At 46.7% G+C, this 19,137-nt stretch overlaps 1 protein-coding gene across 1 annotated transcript in view; it reads right to left on the bottom strand.

Moving 5' to 3' along the window:
- The window catches only part of ADCY10 (adenylate cyclase 10), an 86,252-nt gene that overhangs the window by 45,065 nt on the left and 22,050 nt on the right, over positions 1-19,137 (bottom strand). Inside the window, exons 11-17 of the mRNA XM_032806111.2 lie at positions 18,615-18,691; positions 18,233-18,422; positions 13,015-13,070; positions 11,322-11,475; positions 9,369-9,561; positions 6,994-7,080; positions 1,433-1,716 (exon numbers count right to left, since the gene is read on the bottom strand). Of these exons, the coding sequence (XP_032662002.1) occupies positions 1,433-1,716; positions 6,994-7,080; positions 9,369-9,561; positions 11,322-11,475; positions 13,015-13,070; positions 18,233-18,422; positions 18,615-18,691 (1,041 nt within the window). The remainder of the gene's footprint in view (positions 1-1,432; positions 1,717-6,993; positions 7,081-9,368; positions 9,562-11,321; positions 11,476-13,014; positions 13,071-18,232; positions 18,423-18,614; positions 18,692-19,137) is intronic.

Below are 19,137 nucleotides of genomic sequence, written 5' to 3'. Positions count from 1 at the left end.
AAGGGGATCGATGGTGCCACCTTAGCTCTCTGCCTAGGAGCAAACTGATCAAGAGATCCCCTGAGCAACCACCCTGGGATGTATGTGCAAGCCAGAACATTAGAAGGCAGTGACAAGCCAAGAGCTATGTGTTAATAACAACAATAATACCTGGACTTTCTATAGTGCTTTTCATCAGTGCTTTTTCAGAGTCAGTATAATCATCTTCATTTTACAGATGGGGAAACGAAAGGACAGAGAAACGATGTGACCTGCCCAAGGTCACCTAGTAAGCCAGTGATAGAGCCAGGAATAAGCCTCAGTCCCAATCCAGTACTCTGTCCACTAGGCTACAGTGAATCTTTGCCAGGCCACTAGATGGAACAGCATTCAATTAGGGCCAACCATGTTGTACTAGGCGCTAGGCTATTGGGCTGTTTTGACCCTGCTTTCATGGACCCTTGTCATAAACAGATTGTTAAGGTTTAATGTCTCTTCTGCCTGTAAAGGGTTACAAGTAGGGAACTGGAACAGCTGACCAGAAGACCAATCAGAAGACAAGATACTTTTAAACCTGGGTGGAGGGAAGCTTTTGTGTGTGTTCTTTGTCCGTTGTGTGTGTTCTTCTCTCGGGGGTCTGAGAGAGACCAGACATTACTACAGGCTCTCTAAGTTTCTGTTCAAATAGTAAGTAAAAACAGGTGGTTTAGGCTTTTTGATTGTTTTACTCTATTTGCAATTGTGGATCTGGCTGGTTAACTTTTATATTTGATAGCTGCCTGGGATTTGAATTTTATTTGGTACTGGGAAAATTCGTTTCTGTGTCTGTAAGCTATAGACCCTGCAATTTACAGTCTTGAAGTTAAGAGATAATTCCTTATTTTCCTTCTTATTATAAAAGTATTTCGTTTTAGACGCTGGATTGATTTTGTCTCTGTTAAGTGAGGAACGAAGGGAGGGGATCTTTGTGGTATAGATTTACGGAGCGTGAATCTGTACTGCCTCTGGGGCAGAGGAAGGGGGAGGAAAAACCTGCTCGTGTTTCATGGAGTTTGAAGCTCAGGATCTTCTAGGGGAACCCAGGGAGGGAAGCCTAAGATGGGCACTAGTGAGGAAAGAGTTTTACTTTCCCTGTGTTAAATCCAGCGGGATCTGAGTCTTGGGGGTCCCCAGGGACCGGTTGGGGAGACCAGAGTTTATCAAACACTCAGAGTTTTGATTGGTGGCAGCATATCAGATCTAAGCTGGTAATTAAGCTTAGAGGAATTCATGCAGGTACCCAAATTTTGGACGCTAAGGTTCAGATTTGGGAATTATACCTTATGACAACCCTACAGAGTCAGTCACTTGGCCATGAGCCATTTGGTTCCTCCTTTATGGACCTGCTCCCCTCTGTTTTGCTGAGAAAGGTTGGTTTGCAGCTAAGAGCACAGATCAGGTGCCTATCACTTACGTTTCTAACTCCCGGGGGATGCTGACTACCCCAAGGTCCTGGCAGGCTTTTTGCAGGATCACAGAAGGCTTTAGCTCCCGCAGCTGAATGTAGGTGGTCTTTGCGCTGTTAATGATGTTTGCAGCAGAAACACAAGGCAGCCGTGCTTGGCGGCTGGGAGGAGATAGAGACATGACCATAAACACTGGGATCCTGGAGAGCAAGTTGTCCAGAAATTCCCATGATGCAAGATCAATGTAGTGGGCTTCATCAATGACAAAAATGAGAATGTCTTTCTCCACTGCCTAAAAAAGCGCAAAAAAATTGCCTGAATAAGGTGTTGCTTCAGTTACATATATCTTGCCTTCAGGCCAGGGCCAGGGGTATCATACCCCCACCCCCATGACTGCTACTCCAACCTATTGGGTGGAAGAGCCGCTGCAGCTCCTTTGTGTTGATTAGATAAGATACAGGGCTCTGCATACACATGGATCCATGGCTCCTCCCATGGCCTGACCCCCCTGACCACCTCTAACATGACCTTCTGTGCTGACTAGGGGTATGTCTACACTACGGGATTATTCCGATTTTACATAAACTGGTTTTTTAAAACAGATTGTATAAAGTCGAGTGCATGCAGCCACACTAAGCACAGTAATTCGGTGATGTGTGTCCATGTACCAAGGCTAGCATCGATTACCAGAGCGTTGCACTGTGGGTAGTTATCCTATAGCTATCCCATAGTTCCCGCAGTCTCCCCTGCCCATTGGAATTCTGGGTTGAGATCCCAGTGCCTGATGGGGCAAAAAACATTGCCGCTGGTGCTTCTGGGTACAGCCTCACCCCTCCCTCTGTGAAAGCAGCGGCAGACAATCATTTCGCGCCTTTTTTCTTGGGTGAACTGTGCAGACACCATACCACGGCAAGCATTGACCCTGCTGAGCTCAAGTCAGCAATCATGGACGTTTTAAAGACCTCGCGCATTCTCGTGCAGTCTATGCTGAACCGGGACCTGCAAAGCCAGGCGAGGAGGCAGCGGCTACAGCAGAGCAGCAACGAGAGTGATGACGACATGGACACAGAACCCAATCGTCATCAAACATGGCAGGCCCCGGTCTGCCGTTGGAGGATCTGCAATGGTAATGAGCAGGTCTAAAGCCATGGAACGCCGATTTTGGCCAGGGAAACCAGACCGAAGGACCGCACTAGTTTTGAGGTGTGGGACGATTCCTAGTTGGCTCGCGAAAATTTCGCATGCGTAGGGCACTTTCCATGAACGTTGTCGACTTGCTTTTCCCTTCCGTAACCCCCATGAACCAAATGAGAGCAGCCCTCACAGTAGAACGGTGCAATAGTCTTCTGAAACTGGACAACCAACAGACAGCTACCAGTCAGTCCAGGAATTCAATTTGGAGTGGGCAAATCTACTTGTGGGAGCTGCTGATGATGTGTAGCCAAGCCACAACACTAAGCTGTCTGGCGACAAAAGGGTATGACTCTGGGGAAAGTGGTGCAGTTCATGGTGGTGCTTTGCTGCAATGGATTTTCCTAACTGTGGTGGACGAAGATGGATCCATATTCTTTCTGGCACCGAAGCACCAGGGCACCCAGTACAAAAACCACAGGGGACTTTCCATGGTGCAAGCACTGGTGGAATCACAAGACATTTCCACTAAAACATCACGTGGGTGGCGAGGAACGGGGTTCATGACGCTCGGTCTTCAGACACTAACTACTGTTGTTTAAACGGCTTGAAAAAAAAAAAAACCAGCGAAGGAAGTACTTCCAGACCAGGAATATAACAGTTGGATTTGAAATGCTAGTATATCCTGGGGGAACCCAGCTACCCCTTGATGCATGGGCTTATAAGAAGCATAACAAGCCAGCTTCGGACAGTTAGTCAGGAGCTGTTCAACCACAGGCTGAGCAAGTGGCAGAAATGGTGGTAAATCGTGCATTTGAGACGTTTAAAGCTCGCTGTGCGGTTTACTGACTTGGATAGATCTCAGTAGAAAAAAAAAAAAAAAACCACATATTCCAATTGTTATTTAGCGCTTGCTGTGGTGCTCCAGCCAACTCTTGGAGTAGGAGACCTTTATTGATGGGGGGGAGGCTGAGGCAAACACACCTGGCCTCTACTTACGCGCGCCAAGACAACCAGGGCTTAGAGAACCAGGCAGGAGCGGTGCAATTAGAGGAAGCTTCAAAACCAATTTCAATCACTGGCCAGGTGTACAGTTGGACGTTGTGTTGTTTGTCTTGATAAAACCCAACCACCCCTTGATTGACTCATCCCTGTAAGCACCCACCCCCCCCTTCAAACACGGCTTGCTTTCTAAGGAAATAAAGTCACTCTCATTAAAAATTGTATTCTTTATTAATTAATTATAAAAGAGGGAGAGAACTGACAAGTGCCCAGCTGGGTTGGAGAGGAAGGAGGGAAGGAAAAGGCCACTAAAAATATTCATAATAAGGACAGCCTTTTGGTTGGGCTGTTCCACTGGGTGGAGTGAGCAGTGCACGGAGCCTCCACCCAGCGTTCTTACTCATCTGGTGGGTGAGAGGCTAAGGAAACATGTGACGGGGGAGGTGGTTATACAGGGCTGCACAGCACTCTAAGATCCCGCTGCCATTCCTGAAGCTCCACCATACACTGGAGCATGTCAGTTTGATCACGCAGCAGCCCAGCATGGCATCCGCCACCACTGACCTTCCTGCTGCACCTCCATCTCCAAGCGTCCTCCTGTCCTCATGTTCGTCCTCCTGCCTCCCGGTCACTGGAATCTTTCCTGACTTTGAATACACGTCCTTCCACTCATTCAGATGAGCTCTTTCATTGCGGTCACTTCCATGATTTTCGAGAACATTTTGTCTCGCGTCTTTTTTCCGCCGCCTTATCTAAGATACCCTTCAGACGGAGTAGAGAGGCTTGAAAAAGTTTCAGCTGCATGAGGGAGGAAAAAAGGGACAGAAGTATTTAAAAGAATACATTTTACAGAACAAAGTTATACTCTTTCACGGTGAACAACACTATTCACTTTACATAGTAATGTGATTTCACTACAAGTCCATTTGCATCTAATATGAGTGCTGCGCTCTGTGTTAGAGATCTCACAGACGCAGGTCCGGGCAGCAGAATTCGGCTGCAGGCGGCCAGGTAAGCATTGTCGTCGGCTTCTGCAGCCTTCATATATACACACCTCCTTTCCCAAATAGCTAAAGCCCGTTGAGTGCTGCTTCTTTCCTGTTAACATGCAGCAGCAGAAACCACCCCCAATCAAATTCTCTGGATCGCTTACCCCTTCCCTTCCGTGGCGGTATCATGGAAAGAATCACTGTAAAACACCCCCATCCGCCCCCACCCACGTGCGCTGTACGCAGGGAATCCCTGCTAGCCAAACGCGGAAAAGCTCAGTGCCAATCACCCTCCCTTCCCCGCTTGGCTACCTGCGGGAAGGATTTGTAAGCCACCAGCAAACGCCCAGTTAGGAATGGCCATCTCTGTCCCTTAATAATCCTGAATTTCAACCAGAATTACCATGAACGATAGCACTCTCCTGAGGATAACACAGCGAGATAAAGAAGGGATGTGCTTGAATGCAGCAAACACCGGACCGTACGCAGCTAGGCTTTGTCATGCAATGATACAGATTACTTGCTACATGCATGGCGTGGTCAAGTGTCCTACCATGAAGGACGGAATAAGGCTGCCCTGCCAAAACCTCTGCAAAAGCATTTGGAGTACCTCCAAAGAGCTCATGGAAGATCCTGAGATTCAGCCTCCATCCCCAGACATGTTAACAATTTCAGTAACGTTACTGCGCGAATTGCATCCGAAAAAAAAAGAAAAAAAAAAAAAAAAAAATTAAAAAAAGAGTTCCTCAGGGAATTAAACATTAAAAAAGTGCTTGCTTTTAAACCCATGTTTTATATTTATAAGTCACCTCACGAAGAGATCCTTCAGGCTTCATTTCTGGATCAGTGGCTTGGGAAGGCTGGAGGGTAATTCCATCAGGGTGAGAAAAAACTCCTGTCTGTCGAGGAGAACGGAATGCTGTGTGCTCTCTGCAAGCTCGTCTTCCTCTTCCTCCTCCTCATCTTCCCCGTCCGCAGAATCCTCAGGCATGGATAAGATTACCCCCACCTTGGAATCCACAGACAGGGGTGGGGTAGTGATGGCGGACCTCCCAAGAATTGCATGCAGCTCACTGTAGAAGTGGCATGTTTTTAGCCCTGCTCCGGACCTTCTGTTTGCTTCTTTGGTTTTCTGGTAGGCTTGTCTGAGCTCCTTAACTTTCACACGGCACTGTACTGAGACCCTGGTGTGGCCTCTCTGCATGATGGCCTTGGAAATTTTTTCAAATGTTTTTTCATTTTGTCTTATGGAAGGGAGTTCTGTTAGCATGGAATCCTCTCCCCACACAGCAATCAGATCCAGTACCTCACGTGCAGTCCATGCTGGAGCTCTTTTTCGATTCTCCGGAGACTGCATTGTTACCTGTGCTGATGAGCTTTCCACGCTGGCCAAACAGGAAATGAAATTCAAAAGTTCACAGGGCTTTTCTTGTACACCTGGCCAGTGCATCCAAGTTCAGATGGCTTTCCAGAGCAGCCACAATGGTGCACTCTGGGATACCGCCCGGAGACCAATACCATTGAATTGCGGCCACACTAACCCTAATCCGACATGGCAATACCAATTTGAGCGCTACTCCCCTTGTCAGGGAGGAGTACAGAAATCGGTTTTAAGAGCCCTTTATATCGATATAAAGGGCTTCGTTGTGTGGATGGGTACAGGGTTAAATAGGTTTAAAGCTGCTAAATTCAGTATAAACGTGTAGGGTAGACCAGGAAGGAGACAAGGTCCAGAGCTTTCCTCCCAGTCAGCTCATCCCACTTCATTCATGCACGTGTAAGATGGCTGTGTCCCTGCACACCGGGGCAATGTCACCCAAGATGATTAAACTCTTTTGGAAAAAGGGGGTTATTTATATTTTTCCACTCTGGGGGTATAGGCGGTGCATTTTGGAAGGAGATCCAAGCTTTGAGACAAAATGTGAGCCAGTTTCATGGAGAATCCATCCCATAATCTGAATCTGAGAAGGGCCAGAAAGTGCACTTGGTGATACAGAAAGACATAGTTCCTGCCCTCTAGCTTTAGACATCACACAGTGAGTGCAGGTAACAGGAATTAGGACTGAGGAGGGGTATAGAGGATAAGGACATAAGGAAAATGATTGGAGTACACCGTATTCCCAGCCTGCTAACCAACTGCTCATTAGCAGAAACTGCAAGTCCAGTCAGGGCCGGCTCCAGGGGTTTTGCCGCCCCAAGCAGCGCACTTGCAAAGAAAAAAAAAAGTCACGATCGCGATCTGCGGCAATTCAGCGGGAGGTCCTTCGCTCCAACCGGGAGTGAGGGACCCTCCGCCGAATTGCTGCCAAATACCTGGACCTGCCGCCCCTCTTCGGAGTGGCCACCCTGAGCACCTGCTTGATAAGGTAGTGCCTGGAGCTGGCCCTGAGTCCAGTGCAGTCTAGGGAATCATTTCTCTCCATTTCACAATAAAGAAAGTGGTTCACCTTCTGTAGTATTTTCACAAGAAATAGTTCCATCTCCTCTGTCCTTGTTTCATTATCCATTTTGGAAACCTCTGCAGAGGTGGGAAACTAGTCAGAAAAAAATGCGAACAGTGAGCAGAAGAGGCAGCATTCCTGTTCATGATATACACATTCATGGGAAAAGCCCTGATTGAAATGTCCAGCCTAGTGAGACACACATGTTCATCTCAGGGATTGCATCATCCAGGGCATGTATACATGAATATACCAAGGCCTCTACTTCTAGATCCTCTGTCTAATTCCAGCTGAACAATTAAACTACCGTCTGACAGGCCTTTGGTGACCTATGTGAAATAAACTGTTGATCTTAGTCCTGCTCTTGGTAGGAGGGTGCCTACAGCAGAGGAACTATGGGTGAAATCCTGGCCCAACTGAAGTCAATAGGTGTACTGACTTCCCTTGTGATTCAGTTGACTCTGGCTGACTGACAGTGGACAGGCTAAGAACTGGAGGGGCTGTGATAGCTGAACTGCCCTTTCACCCAGAGAGGTGGTCCTTTCAGAGCAGAGGTGGGAAGTTGTGTGTACACAGCAGGCTCACTCCACCAATATGGGAATTCTGTGGATAAGGAGAAGAGTTTCGTTCTCCAGGGCTGCCGAGCCTGCACATTTCACCCAGCTTCCATTTTTGAAACCTCACCCTCCATGACACATTTTTCCCATTAGGCCTCTTTCGAAATTTGATGTTTCCATACTGTGCAGTGACAGGCAGCAAAAGCAAATCTGTGTGAAGAACAAGAAATGAACTTCCCCATTTACTTTTATGGCAACCAGTGCAGCTACCAGGGCAAATCTTTCCCTCCACATTCAACTTTTCTCCACTCTTGCTCAGTATCCACCTGTTCTCTTAACTGCTCTGTAAGTGCCCTAAGCTCCCATCTGAACCCCCAACTTCCACCTTCAAAGTTGTTCCTGGGATGAGTAAGGGCTATTTCTTGCAACCTCACAAGTCTGTGGAATTGCTTCTCTTCCTCCTTGTAGACATGCAGACTCACCCCTGCGGCACCTCCTGCTGGTCTGTTCTGGGAATTAGCTCATTCCAGCTCCAGGTGATCCACTTGTCCTCTGGCTCCCATGTTCCTCCCCTGGCAGTAACGCCTTTCTCTCAGGGTCTCTCCTCTCCAGGGAGCCCCCACCCACTATCTCCACCTCGCCTCAGTATCAGGCAACTGCCCGTCATCATCTAGCCCCACACCCTGGGGCAGACTGCAGTATCAGCCTACTCATCACTGGCAAGGTTGGGTTTGGACCTGCTGCCTTTGCCTACCCCTGGGCTGCCCTCTGCAACCCCAGTACCTGTTGCTTTCTGCTAGGCCACAGCCTGGGGGCTTTCCAGGCTAGAGCTCCCCAGCTCTGCTTCACTCAGGTACCCTATCTCTAGCTCCCTGCAGCCAGGCCCTTCTCCCTCTACAGGCAGAGGAAGACTTCTGAGCTTCTGGCTCCCAGCCTCTTTATATAGAGCAGCTGTGGCCTGACTGGGGCGTGGCCCAGCTGCAACCACTTCCCAATCAGCCCAGCTTAGCAGCCCCCAGCTACAATCTTCCCTCAGGGCTGTTTTAAGCCCTTCACGGCAGGAGCAGAATAACCACTCTGCCACACTTCTATGTAGCCTGGTCCGTTCACGTATCCAGGCAGAGTTCCTCTGGGCGGCGTCCACTGGCTCCCTTGATGCCTTCGAGGAGCAGTGGGCGCTGTCCGGGGTTCTCTGCTCGGTGTCCCCGTCCGGCTCCCTTCTTCTGACCCTCTGACCACACTCCCGTCCCTGTTCTTTTATTAGTTGTCCCCCGTAATCAGTGGGCTTCTGTGGTCCTGTGGGTCCTCCCCTTAGGCTGGGGGAGGATCCTTTAGCAGTGGGCGGGCTTTGCCCGCCCACTTCCCGGAAACCCAATAAATACACTTCTATGTAGCTGCAGATGGCCAACAGTCTGTGAATATCCTTTAGAATGTATAGGAACAAAGTCCAGGGTGTGTGCACAGACTAGGATTCAGGCTCACCAAATAGGTCAGCCTTATGACTGCAAGAAGGCCAATCCCAGAATAAGAGTGAGGAAGTGGGACAGGTGAAGTGGATGGCATCAGATCTATAGCATGATGCCACTAATTCTTCCATGCAGATTTAGGAGCAAACATTTCTGCAGCCATTCCCAGCACCCTGTATAGCCCAATTATAACAACTGTATTGAATTTCATAAGAATTCACACCTTTGAGCCAGTGTGCAATTTCAGGGTAAGAATAAAAAATGGTGAGATGCTGAATTGGTGTGAAGCAAGGTAAATAACAGAACCCAATTCCACAGACAGGCTTTTCCCCCAGAGAGTGAGGGCTTTCTCCATTACCTTGACAAGAAAGATGTTATTCAGGAGGCAATAGTAGGTCTCTTCTACCACACCTCCGAGTTTGCCTTGGAGGATGTGCTGTCTTGCATCGTAAGATTTACAGGCATCAATCCCCAGGAACATGGCCATGAGTGTCCGGATGGCAAAAAAATTCTGCTGCACATTTACCTTCGTCAGCTCCATAGCAACAACCCTGCATGGTTAAAATGAAGAGAAATTATAAGGAAGTTCTAATGAGGAGTCAGGAAGAACCAGCACATTCTGAGAAAGAATTACAGAAACACAAACCTACCACTTACCACATGGACATCTAGACACATAGAAAAAGTTTCCAAATAGGGGAAATAATGGAACCAGGGTTCTTCAGCCCTTTGTGATCGACCTCCAAGACAACTACAAGACATTTCAGCACCTGATTTTTTGTATGGATAAATGGCTGAGGATCAGCAAAGGATTTGAGCAATGTCTTCTGGTCTCTGTTTCCTCCATGGCTGGTGCAAAACAACCTAACCCCAGAGCTCAGCCTCTCCATTTTTCGCTTTTCTTTGAGGAACACAAAAGATTAACAGCCCTGAACTGATCTCCAACCACCTTTTCTAACCACACCCCTTTGGGTTACTGTCAGAGTCCAGACTGATCAATCTGTTTATTGTCTTCTGGAGAGCACACCCTTGTCAAAAGCACCTGGCTGCTTTCAGTTCAGTTCCATGCATTCCCTTGGACTCTAAAATCATCCTGCATTGAAAGACTTGCAAACAGACATATCCGTGAGCATCCATCCCATTAGAGCTGCTCTCATTGCCATATCGCATGCATCCAAAAAAATCCAAAAATGCCTTTTCTTAGTGATGGGCTATCTCCCAGCCCTTCACTAATGACATTTTTAAAGTCTGGCCATTTCTCTTGGGGAAAAAAACCCAGCACACTTATGAGCTTTTATCCACAGTTCAGAAGTTGAATTAGCCCATGAAAAGCTGATCAAAACCTTTTGAATTTTGAAATTTCAACATTTTTAATGTAAAAGTAAAAGGGACTTTTTTTTTTAATATTGACAATTTTCATGGAAATCTTTTCTCAGCTTTCAACCAAGTATTGAGCTGATCAAAATACTTCAAATTTTGAATTTTCAAATTAAAGGGGGGAAAAATGAGGGGAGAATTAATAAAACAAATTTGCAGAATGCCCTCCCAATTTTTTTTTTTAGCAGCTCTCCCATATACACTGTCTTGCTAGACATGTTTCCTCTTTAGCATCTCAGTCAAATAGCACTGAAACATGAATCTGACTTGATCTGGGTCATGATAGCCACAACCACGGAATCTCTCATAGGATGCATGGGACAAATAGCTAGTGGCATCTCTTTTTGATGCGTTTTTATGCCCTGCTAGTTTTGAGGTTCCCAGAAATCACACTTCCCACATGTTGCCAGAAAACAGATGGACGGCTATGCCTCCTGATTCATGGGAGGCGGATAGCTCAACAAATCAACTGGACAAGAAGCCACAGTTAGTCAAAGAGCAGGTGAGGTTAATCCTTTGAATCATGAAAGGACCCATCCAACCTTAAGTGAATCTTTCAGATTGCCTCATTTATTAAATGAGGAATTAGAGCAGTAGGCTGGCATTGATAGGTACGATTGGAGCACTGGTTGTTTCATCGCCCCTGTGACTTCTGGCTATTCCTTTACTTGAAATAATAGTTGTACTAAAGGAGGAAGTTACTAAAAGCTCCTCTCCCCCATGCAGGGCTCATTTAAGCCATTAGAGGTCAACTTTCAGCCAATTAGACAGTCATTTGGCCGTCTCAGTCTGTGCCAGCCTCACAAAGTCTCCATAGCATTTGGCATTATTGCAGTCTCTGTAGGAATGTTGTAGCTCAGGATCACAATGCAGGGGCAGAGGTGTGTGGAGCACAGGGGGTCAGGTGTATCAAAGTGAAGTTAAAGGCACTTACTTGTGGCCAGCTTCCTGACCTAAGTAGGCAATTTCAGCAAGCAACTGGCTCTTTCCATACCCCATAAGGCCTTCATACATTATGACGCGGCCTTCTGTAGACCCCACAAATCCTTTCAATAAAATGTCATAGATTTCAAGCTCTTTTTCCCGACCTAAGAAACATTGAGTGACTTTAAGAAAGCAAAGACCAGTGCATGTCCCTTTCCCCCTTTGCTTAGCAGTGGCAGCATATTTCCACCCATATCAGAAATGCATACACAAGTCACTGGTTCATTTCCACCTCTGCTGCAATCCTTATCTATCCCTTTCTCCCCACTCATTTTGATAATTGCAGCTCCCCTCTCTAGCATATTCCCAAACCCGACTGTCCAGATTCCAGCACACCGCTGCTACCCTCCCCCCCCACACACAAAGTGTGACCACATTATTCCTATCCTCACACAACCCCTTGTTTATTCCAATACCAGTATCACGTTTCAGATGTGTATCCAGTCTCCTTAACAGACCCTGAGCTACATTCACTGGAGCTGACACAGGAAGTATAATTTACATCTCTCCTTAGCAGCTTGCCAACTAGGAGATTCATCAGCCCCTACAGGGCAACAGGATTAAAGCTTAGAGATGAGGTGGGGCTCACCCAGTATTGGGGTGCTGGAATCCAGCATTTTGTTTCAACCCCATTTGTCAGTAAAGTGAAAAGATGCTAATCAAAGACACAAAGGGAGTTGATATGAGGGGTAAGAAGTGCATGTATTCCTTAGAGACAAGGTGGTGAGTATGAAGAATATCTTTATTGGATCAACTTTGGCTAATGTAAGAGACAAGCTTTCAAGTCTCACAGAGCTACTTTTCAGGTCTGGGGAAGATAACCAGAGCGTCACAGCTACATACAGATGGTTAAGCATAAGGAGATCACACATGTTGCATGAGACTACTTAAAATGAAGTGGGCAGTTAACACCTCTGCTGGAAAGTTTGTTTCTTCCACCAACAGGAACTAGTCTAAGGGCTGGTCTAGACTACGGGGGAAAATCGATCTTAGATACGCAACTTCAACTACGTGAATAACGTAGCTGAAGTCGAATATCTAAGATCGGATTACTCACCCATCCTCACCGCGCGGGATCGATGTCCGCGGCTCCCCCTGTCGATTCCGCAACTCCGTTGGGGTTGGTGGAGTTCTGGAATCGATATAAGCGCGCTCGGGGATCAATATATCGCGTCTAGATGAGACGTGATATATCGATCCCCGAGCAATCGATTGTAACCTGCCGATACGGTGGGTAGTGTAGATGTAGCCTAATATAAGCTATTCTCTCACCTACCTTGTCTCTCTCCTATCCTGGGAGCAACATGGCTACAACAACACTGCAAACATGTATTCCATACTCTTGTCTGACCATGGATAGATCCTGCAGTCCATAGCACCATATAAGATCTGCAGGATCAGCCACCACAACTTCAGTGTAAAGACCCTGTATCTTTAAGAGCAACCTGACCACATCTCAGAGCTTTACATTTCTGAATGATCCCAATGGTCAGTCACTTAATATCCTCAAGTAGTGGGTCCCCCTCAGACATTTCCCCTCATATCCATCTCTTCCTTCGGCATCCTCTTCCCAGCAGCAACAACTGCTCCACAAGTTCCTAATGACAAACCGACTGGAGTTCCAAAGAGCTCTGTCCACCTACCCAGTAAGGGGTAATACTCAGACCTCTTCTTGGTGAGATACGCTTTGCCAATCATTCTGCAAGGAGGAAGAGAAAGGAAAGCTGCAGTTAAAGAGCAAAAATACTCCTGGTCAGAATGAATAGGGGTGCAGCTGCGCGGCCTACTCTCTCTGAATCCAAGCCCTGCTTCCAAGAAGGGTTTCATTATTCTTAGCCTCCTGCACCCAGAAGTTCAAGTTGAGATGGGGTGAAGTAGTGTCATGGGGGTTTCCCTTCAGAAGAGCACTAGAGGAACATCAATAATTAAGTATCAGAGGGGTAGGCGTGTTAGTCTGGATCTGTAAAAGCAGCAGAGAATCCTGTGGCACCTTATAGACTAACAGACGTTTTGGAGCGTGAGCTTTCGTGGGTGAATACCCATTCGCAATGTTCTAGGGTAGTTGGTGAAATTTGTCCAGGGGCAGGTATATATATGCTAGCAAGCAAGTAGCTTAGAGATATTACGTGGTAGTTCATCAGGTAGGGGTTGAGGCCCTGTCTTAGCCGTAGTATGGGTTTGTGAAACCTAAGAGGTAGAAACTGGTTCGTGTATATTTGCTGTGACCATTTCACAGTCTTGTTGTTTTAGTCCATGAGCTATGTGTCAATTGCAATTGATGAACTGAAGTGCTCAGCAGTTTTCTTTGAAGGTCTGTCTAAGTTTTGTTGCTGCATGGATGGCCACCTTAATGTGTTCTGTCTTATAGTGTGGAGGTAGGGTTGAAGGTGCTGCTCCCAATGGTTTTGGGTATATTGCCATTCCTGATATCTGATTTGTGTCCACTTGTATTCGCTTGTTTCCTGTTTAAGTGACTGGTCTCTTAGTTTGTTTGGCCGATGTATTCATAGCAGAGGGGCAAGTTGCTAGGGTCACATGCATGGCGTATATAACATTGGTGGAATTACCGTGCAGGTGAAGATTGAACCAGGAATGTTATATGAGCTGATTCTGGTTTAGTTCTCTGTGATGGTGTCCTGGTTGAGATATGTGAGCACGAGTTTGTGCATCGAGGTTTTGTTGCATGGATTGGTTCCTGTAGCTAGAGTTAACTATGGACGGTGTGCAGTTGACTGGTGAGTGAATACGTTGGTCATGGTTGGGCATGGTTTTGTCTGTGGGTACAAGGATTGGCCTGCACCCAAGACCTGTGAAAGTGTGGGATCGTTGTCCGACCAGCGTATGGGTTGTGAGTCCCTGATGATGCTGTGTGGAGGGGTTTTTACTGGGGCTGTATGTGGATGGCCATGGAAGTCCCTGTGGTTTCTTTCTTGGGTTTGTTCTTCAGTTAGGATGGCTTCTGGGTTTACTACGTCTGGCTCTGTTGATCTGTTTCCTAATTTCTCGGTGCACGGATATGTAGTTTTGAGAAGGATGGCTCGTGTGGAATTGAATTTTTAGTAGGTGTTGTCTCTGTCTGAGGGGTTAGAGCAGATGCGGTGTACCTCAGTGCTTGTGCTTATAGACATATGGATTGTGTGATGTGTCCCTTGGATGTGGAAGCGTGGTAGGCATTTTTGAAGGTAGGCATAGCGTTCGGGTTTTTTTGAGGTTTTTTTCGATGAATAAGGGGTGGTGTTAAATGTGACTTCATGGCATTATTTGCGACCGCTGGTTGTCACAGAAAGTGGACCTCTCGTGTAGATTGTCGCAGGCTGAGGTTGATGATTGGGTGGGAATTGTTGAAATCATGGTGGTATTGTTTCTGAGAGTTCTCCTTCCCGATGGGGTCCAGAGGATGAAGATGTCATCAAACTGTAGCGTCGGTAGGAGAAAGGGCATGGAGTGGTACTGACAGGCTGAGGAAAGCGTTTTTCCAGGTCGTTCGCGATTAAAAATATTGGCATAGGTTGTGGGCGCCATGGCGGGGCCAGTAGCAGTGCCATCTTGACCGGAAGTATATATTGTCATGGCAATTGGAACTTGAAATAGTTTGTGTGTGAGGTAAAAGGCATCAGGAGCTCAGCATGCAGTTGTGCTGTGGATCATTTCACGATGTGGCCATCACATCGCTCCCCAGCCTTAAACCCCTGCTCAACGGCATCTTATGCAGGGATCTTACAACCCCATCCTGGAGCAATGGTCCTACACTTTCAACAAGGTCCTTGGTGGCCGGCCAATCCTTGCCCACAGACAACCTGCCAACCGTCTGCAACGTATTCTCACCACCACTGAGAACACCGTACCATAGTAACTCTAGCCAGGAAACCAAGTCCATGCAACAGAACCTCGATGCCAACTCTGCCAGTTGTGCACATATCTACACCTATCGACACCTAATCACTAGGAAGCCTAACTCAGATCAGCCAGTGGACCATCACTGGTTCATCACCTTGCACCGTCCACGCAAATGTAATGATTTGCCATCATGTGCCAGCAATCCCCCTTCTTGCTATGTACATCGGCAAACTGGACAGTCACTACGGAAAAAGGATAAATGGACACAAATACAAGATATCAGGAATGGCAATGATACAACGAATACCTGGTAGGAGAATCACTTCACCTCCCTTCACTATATTGCAGGTACCTTAAGGTGGCTCCTGCGGGCATATAAGATAAACTTCAGGACCAAGATCCTTCATATAGAGAAACTGCTGAGCTGTTGCAGTTCATTCTGCAAATTTGCCTTTCCATCAGCTCTGGACTAAACAATAGACTGTGGAATGGCTTGCCATATTACCGGAGAACCGTTTCTCCTCCCTTGTGTTTTTTCAGCACCGTCTAGTGCTAGGATATCAGTTGTGGCCGTCATTTTATCCTCCGTGCTTTTGCTTGAACTATAGTTCGTTAGCTCGAGTGCTTGTTCTGCTGTCTTATTATATTATACCTGCCCCTGGAAATTTCCACTACCTGCATCTGACGAAGTGGGTATTCACCCACGAAAGCTCACGCTCCAAAACGTCTGTTAGTCTATAAGGTGCCACAGGATTCTCTGCTGCTTTTATCAATCATTAAGGAGCCTAATGAGCCTGGTGTAATGAGAGGGTATATTAAAATCCATCAGTGAGAATTGGAAAGCTAAGAAGGAAATGAGGCACAGCACAGCCTACGATTCCTGTGGTAAAGAACAATGCAATGCAATGCCTACCAGCCTGGCTTCCTGAGACTGCTCAAGGATCTGAAGGTAACAAACAATTCTGTACTGCAAATGAGCAAGAGATGAGAGACAAGTAGGAATAGACAGATTCAATAAAGCCTGCAGAGGAAAAGATAAGGAAAGCAAAAAAAAGCAGAATGAGTTAATACTAGGCAAAGGCTGTAAGGGGAATAGGAGCTTCTGTAAACATGTCTTGGAAAAAAGAAAGTAAAGTGATTAGTAAGTAAGAAGGTGGATGAAATCGATGATTACTCTGAGCTACTGTGCTGCTTTTTAAAATCTCTCTTTAGCAAGCTATACATTAACAATGACCTGATTCCTTCAAATTGCTCCCCACATACGGACTCCCACTGACTTTAATGGGGCTCCCTCCACATAGAGGAACTTGTAGGAATGGAGCCTTGGATTTGGACAATGAGAGCAAGGCAGATCTTATATAAACAGCTGTTATGAAAGGAGGTATCAAGATACATGAAAAAATAGAACACATGCACACTTGGTCTCTGAACTCAATACTAGCTAGCTACACCACAGTTTCTATGAATTTGGGGGTTTTTTGTATTGTGCCTTTAAATTTCTGACAGCACAGCTGATGCAGCATGTTCCAAAGAAGGGACCCAAACTGTGCTACCTCATGGAAACTTTACTTTTGTTCTTTTTTAGTTTGTAGTGCCCCTTAATCTGAACACGGCTGTTCTAGGTGTATGGAGAAACACAGAAAGCTTCTACATTTCCATGGTGCAGTTCCCAGTCTCCTAGTAGCTGAAGCTGGTGTGGGAGTGGGAGAGAGATGCAAATGAGACACTATAGTTACCCATTCTCTCAAACATGTGGATTGATTGAAGATATGCCAGTTGAAAGTATTTTTACACTGAGCTATTTGCTGTCCAAGCAGCTGTTTGTCTCCCTGACTAAGTTGCCTTGAGTTGATGCTCTGGATTCAAGCAAGGATGATGCACATTGTGGCTTTAAACAGACAGGATAGCACACACCCCCTTTGTGCTGGTCAAAGGAAATTTGCCCTTTCATCACCCTCACCCCATCGTTGTAAAATGGGGGTGTGACTCTTGGAGCTCCTCAGTGCCAAATAGCAGAGGGCCGCCCCCTACTGTAACTCACATCAGGTCTGACATACTCATTGTCCTAACACACTGTTGTCATGATATATATCTCAAAGGTGTCATGAAAGGTATCATATGTAACCTGGTGCCCTGCTGGTCCCAAAAATCATTGTGTGATGTATGTACAGGTTGGGTACAAAGAGTTATAGATGCTGGAAATATATTAATGAAAAGTGTTTGGGAAGTAGAGCATAAAGACCCAGCCTGCCCTAGGCAAAAGCATGTGTATTTACCTGTCTGACCAGCTGGGCTACCAGCAGAGGACAATGGAAGTATATTTACATATAAGGAAAACAAAGACATCAAGCTAAACAAACGAGGGAGAAGATTCTGGACTTTGCATAATATAAGGGGAACAAAAAGACCTTTTAGTTCTCTATCACTGAGGGGAGAGTAGAGTACAGCACCTTTAGAGCCTATGAAATTCTCTTGGCCTGAAAGGCAAGAGCTACTGGAAACATGATGTAAGTGAGAAACTGCTTAGGCAAAGATTGCAACTTGCTAAGATTCAATTTTTGTCATTAGAAAGTGTGTTTTGATTGGTTTTGTTTGTGACCTTGCCTGTCTCTTTTCCCCTTGCTTAGTATCACTTAAACCTAAGCACTTTGTGAATAACCTTTGTCTTACTTTATTACAAAACTATCTCAGTGCTGTGTGTATTAAAGTGAAGTGTGAGGCTTCAGCTAACTTAACAGGCTGGTGTGTGTTCTGGAGGCAGTGAGCATAAAGTGAGGGGGACTGGATGCTGCAGGGAGACATTTCTGGGGAACTTGGCAGCTGGGACTCACTAATTGTTACCAGCAAGCCAATGCTTAGACTGGCAGAGTCTTGAGGAGTTTGCTGGCCAGGCAGACAGACTGGTGTGTTGAGGACCTGCCACACAGCTTAGCAACACCAAAGCTCTTGCTCTTGCTAAGGCAGAGTGGTAACAGTGGCTCACAGTTCTGAGTGTTCTTAGCATGATGTCACAGGGGCACTTACGTTTTCTCACTGATGCCAAGATAATGATAGACCACGCCAGGATTCACAACTCCTTTCATCTCAGCCTGGGGGAGCTCTTCAAAGAAGTAATGAGGCAGCCTGGAGTTGGCGTAGGTCACTGCATCACAGGACACTAACCCTGGATAATACATCATCATCCGAGCAGCGAGATTCACCTTCTGGCCAATGACTGTGTGGTGGAAAGAGCAAGAAAATGGGCACTGAAAAGTTAACTGAGCTCCCACCCACCCTCCTGTGGACAGTTCCATATGTATCCAGGCATACATACCCCTCCACTAGCAAAAATACACAGCCTACAAACACATTCTGTAGGTACCCAGGCGATACCAAACATGCACAGGACCAGGGAAACAGACTGTACCTGTGTATTCATGCCTTACACGATGGCCAACTACTCCGCAGAACACTGGCCCGCTGGTAACCCCGATGGAAACTAGCCTAGCAAGCAATGAGAGCAACATGGAGTCAGCAATCCCAAATGTCCAGTCCCTCCTACCACATCTGCTCACGTACCCTCTCCCCACCTCCACTCCTGTAGTGCTAATTTGTATTGACTATCCCCACATCAGCCAGCTAGGTCTCCCAACAGCCTGTGTGCAGCTCTGTGTGCGTGCAAAAGGGATGGAGAAGAGGGCAAGGAGCTTCTCTCACGCATGTCCCATGTAATGACAGTTCTTGTGCTTCCCGGAGTGCAGAATGCCATGAGCTACCATTGCTGTTGGAACTAGCCTCCCCAGAGAGATGGGCCACAGCCCCAGCTGCTCTCCACCCCAGCTAGCAGAGCTGACCCCAGGCCAAAGGGAGCCCATGTCCATCCTTTGCAAGTGTGCCACAGAGGCCGCATTCCTTAGGCAACTCCACAGGCACAATGTCTCTTTGACCTC

Source organism: Chelonoidis abingdonii, chromosome 7 (assembly GCF_003597395.2).
Source record: "Chelonoidis abingdonii isolate Lonesome George chromosome 7, CheloAbing_2.0, whole genome shotgun sequence".
Taxonomy (NCBI): Eukaryota; Metazoa; Chordata; order Testudines; family Testudinidae; genus Chelonoidis; species Chelonoidis abingdonii.
The sequence above is the reverse complement of the archived record's forward strand: the minus strand, read 5'-3'. Positions and strand labels throughout refer to the sequence as shown.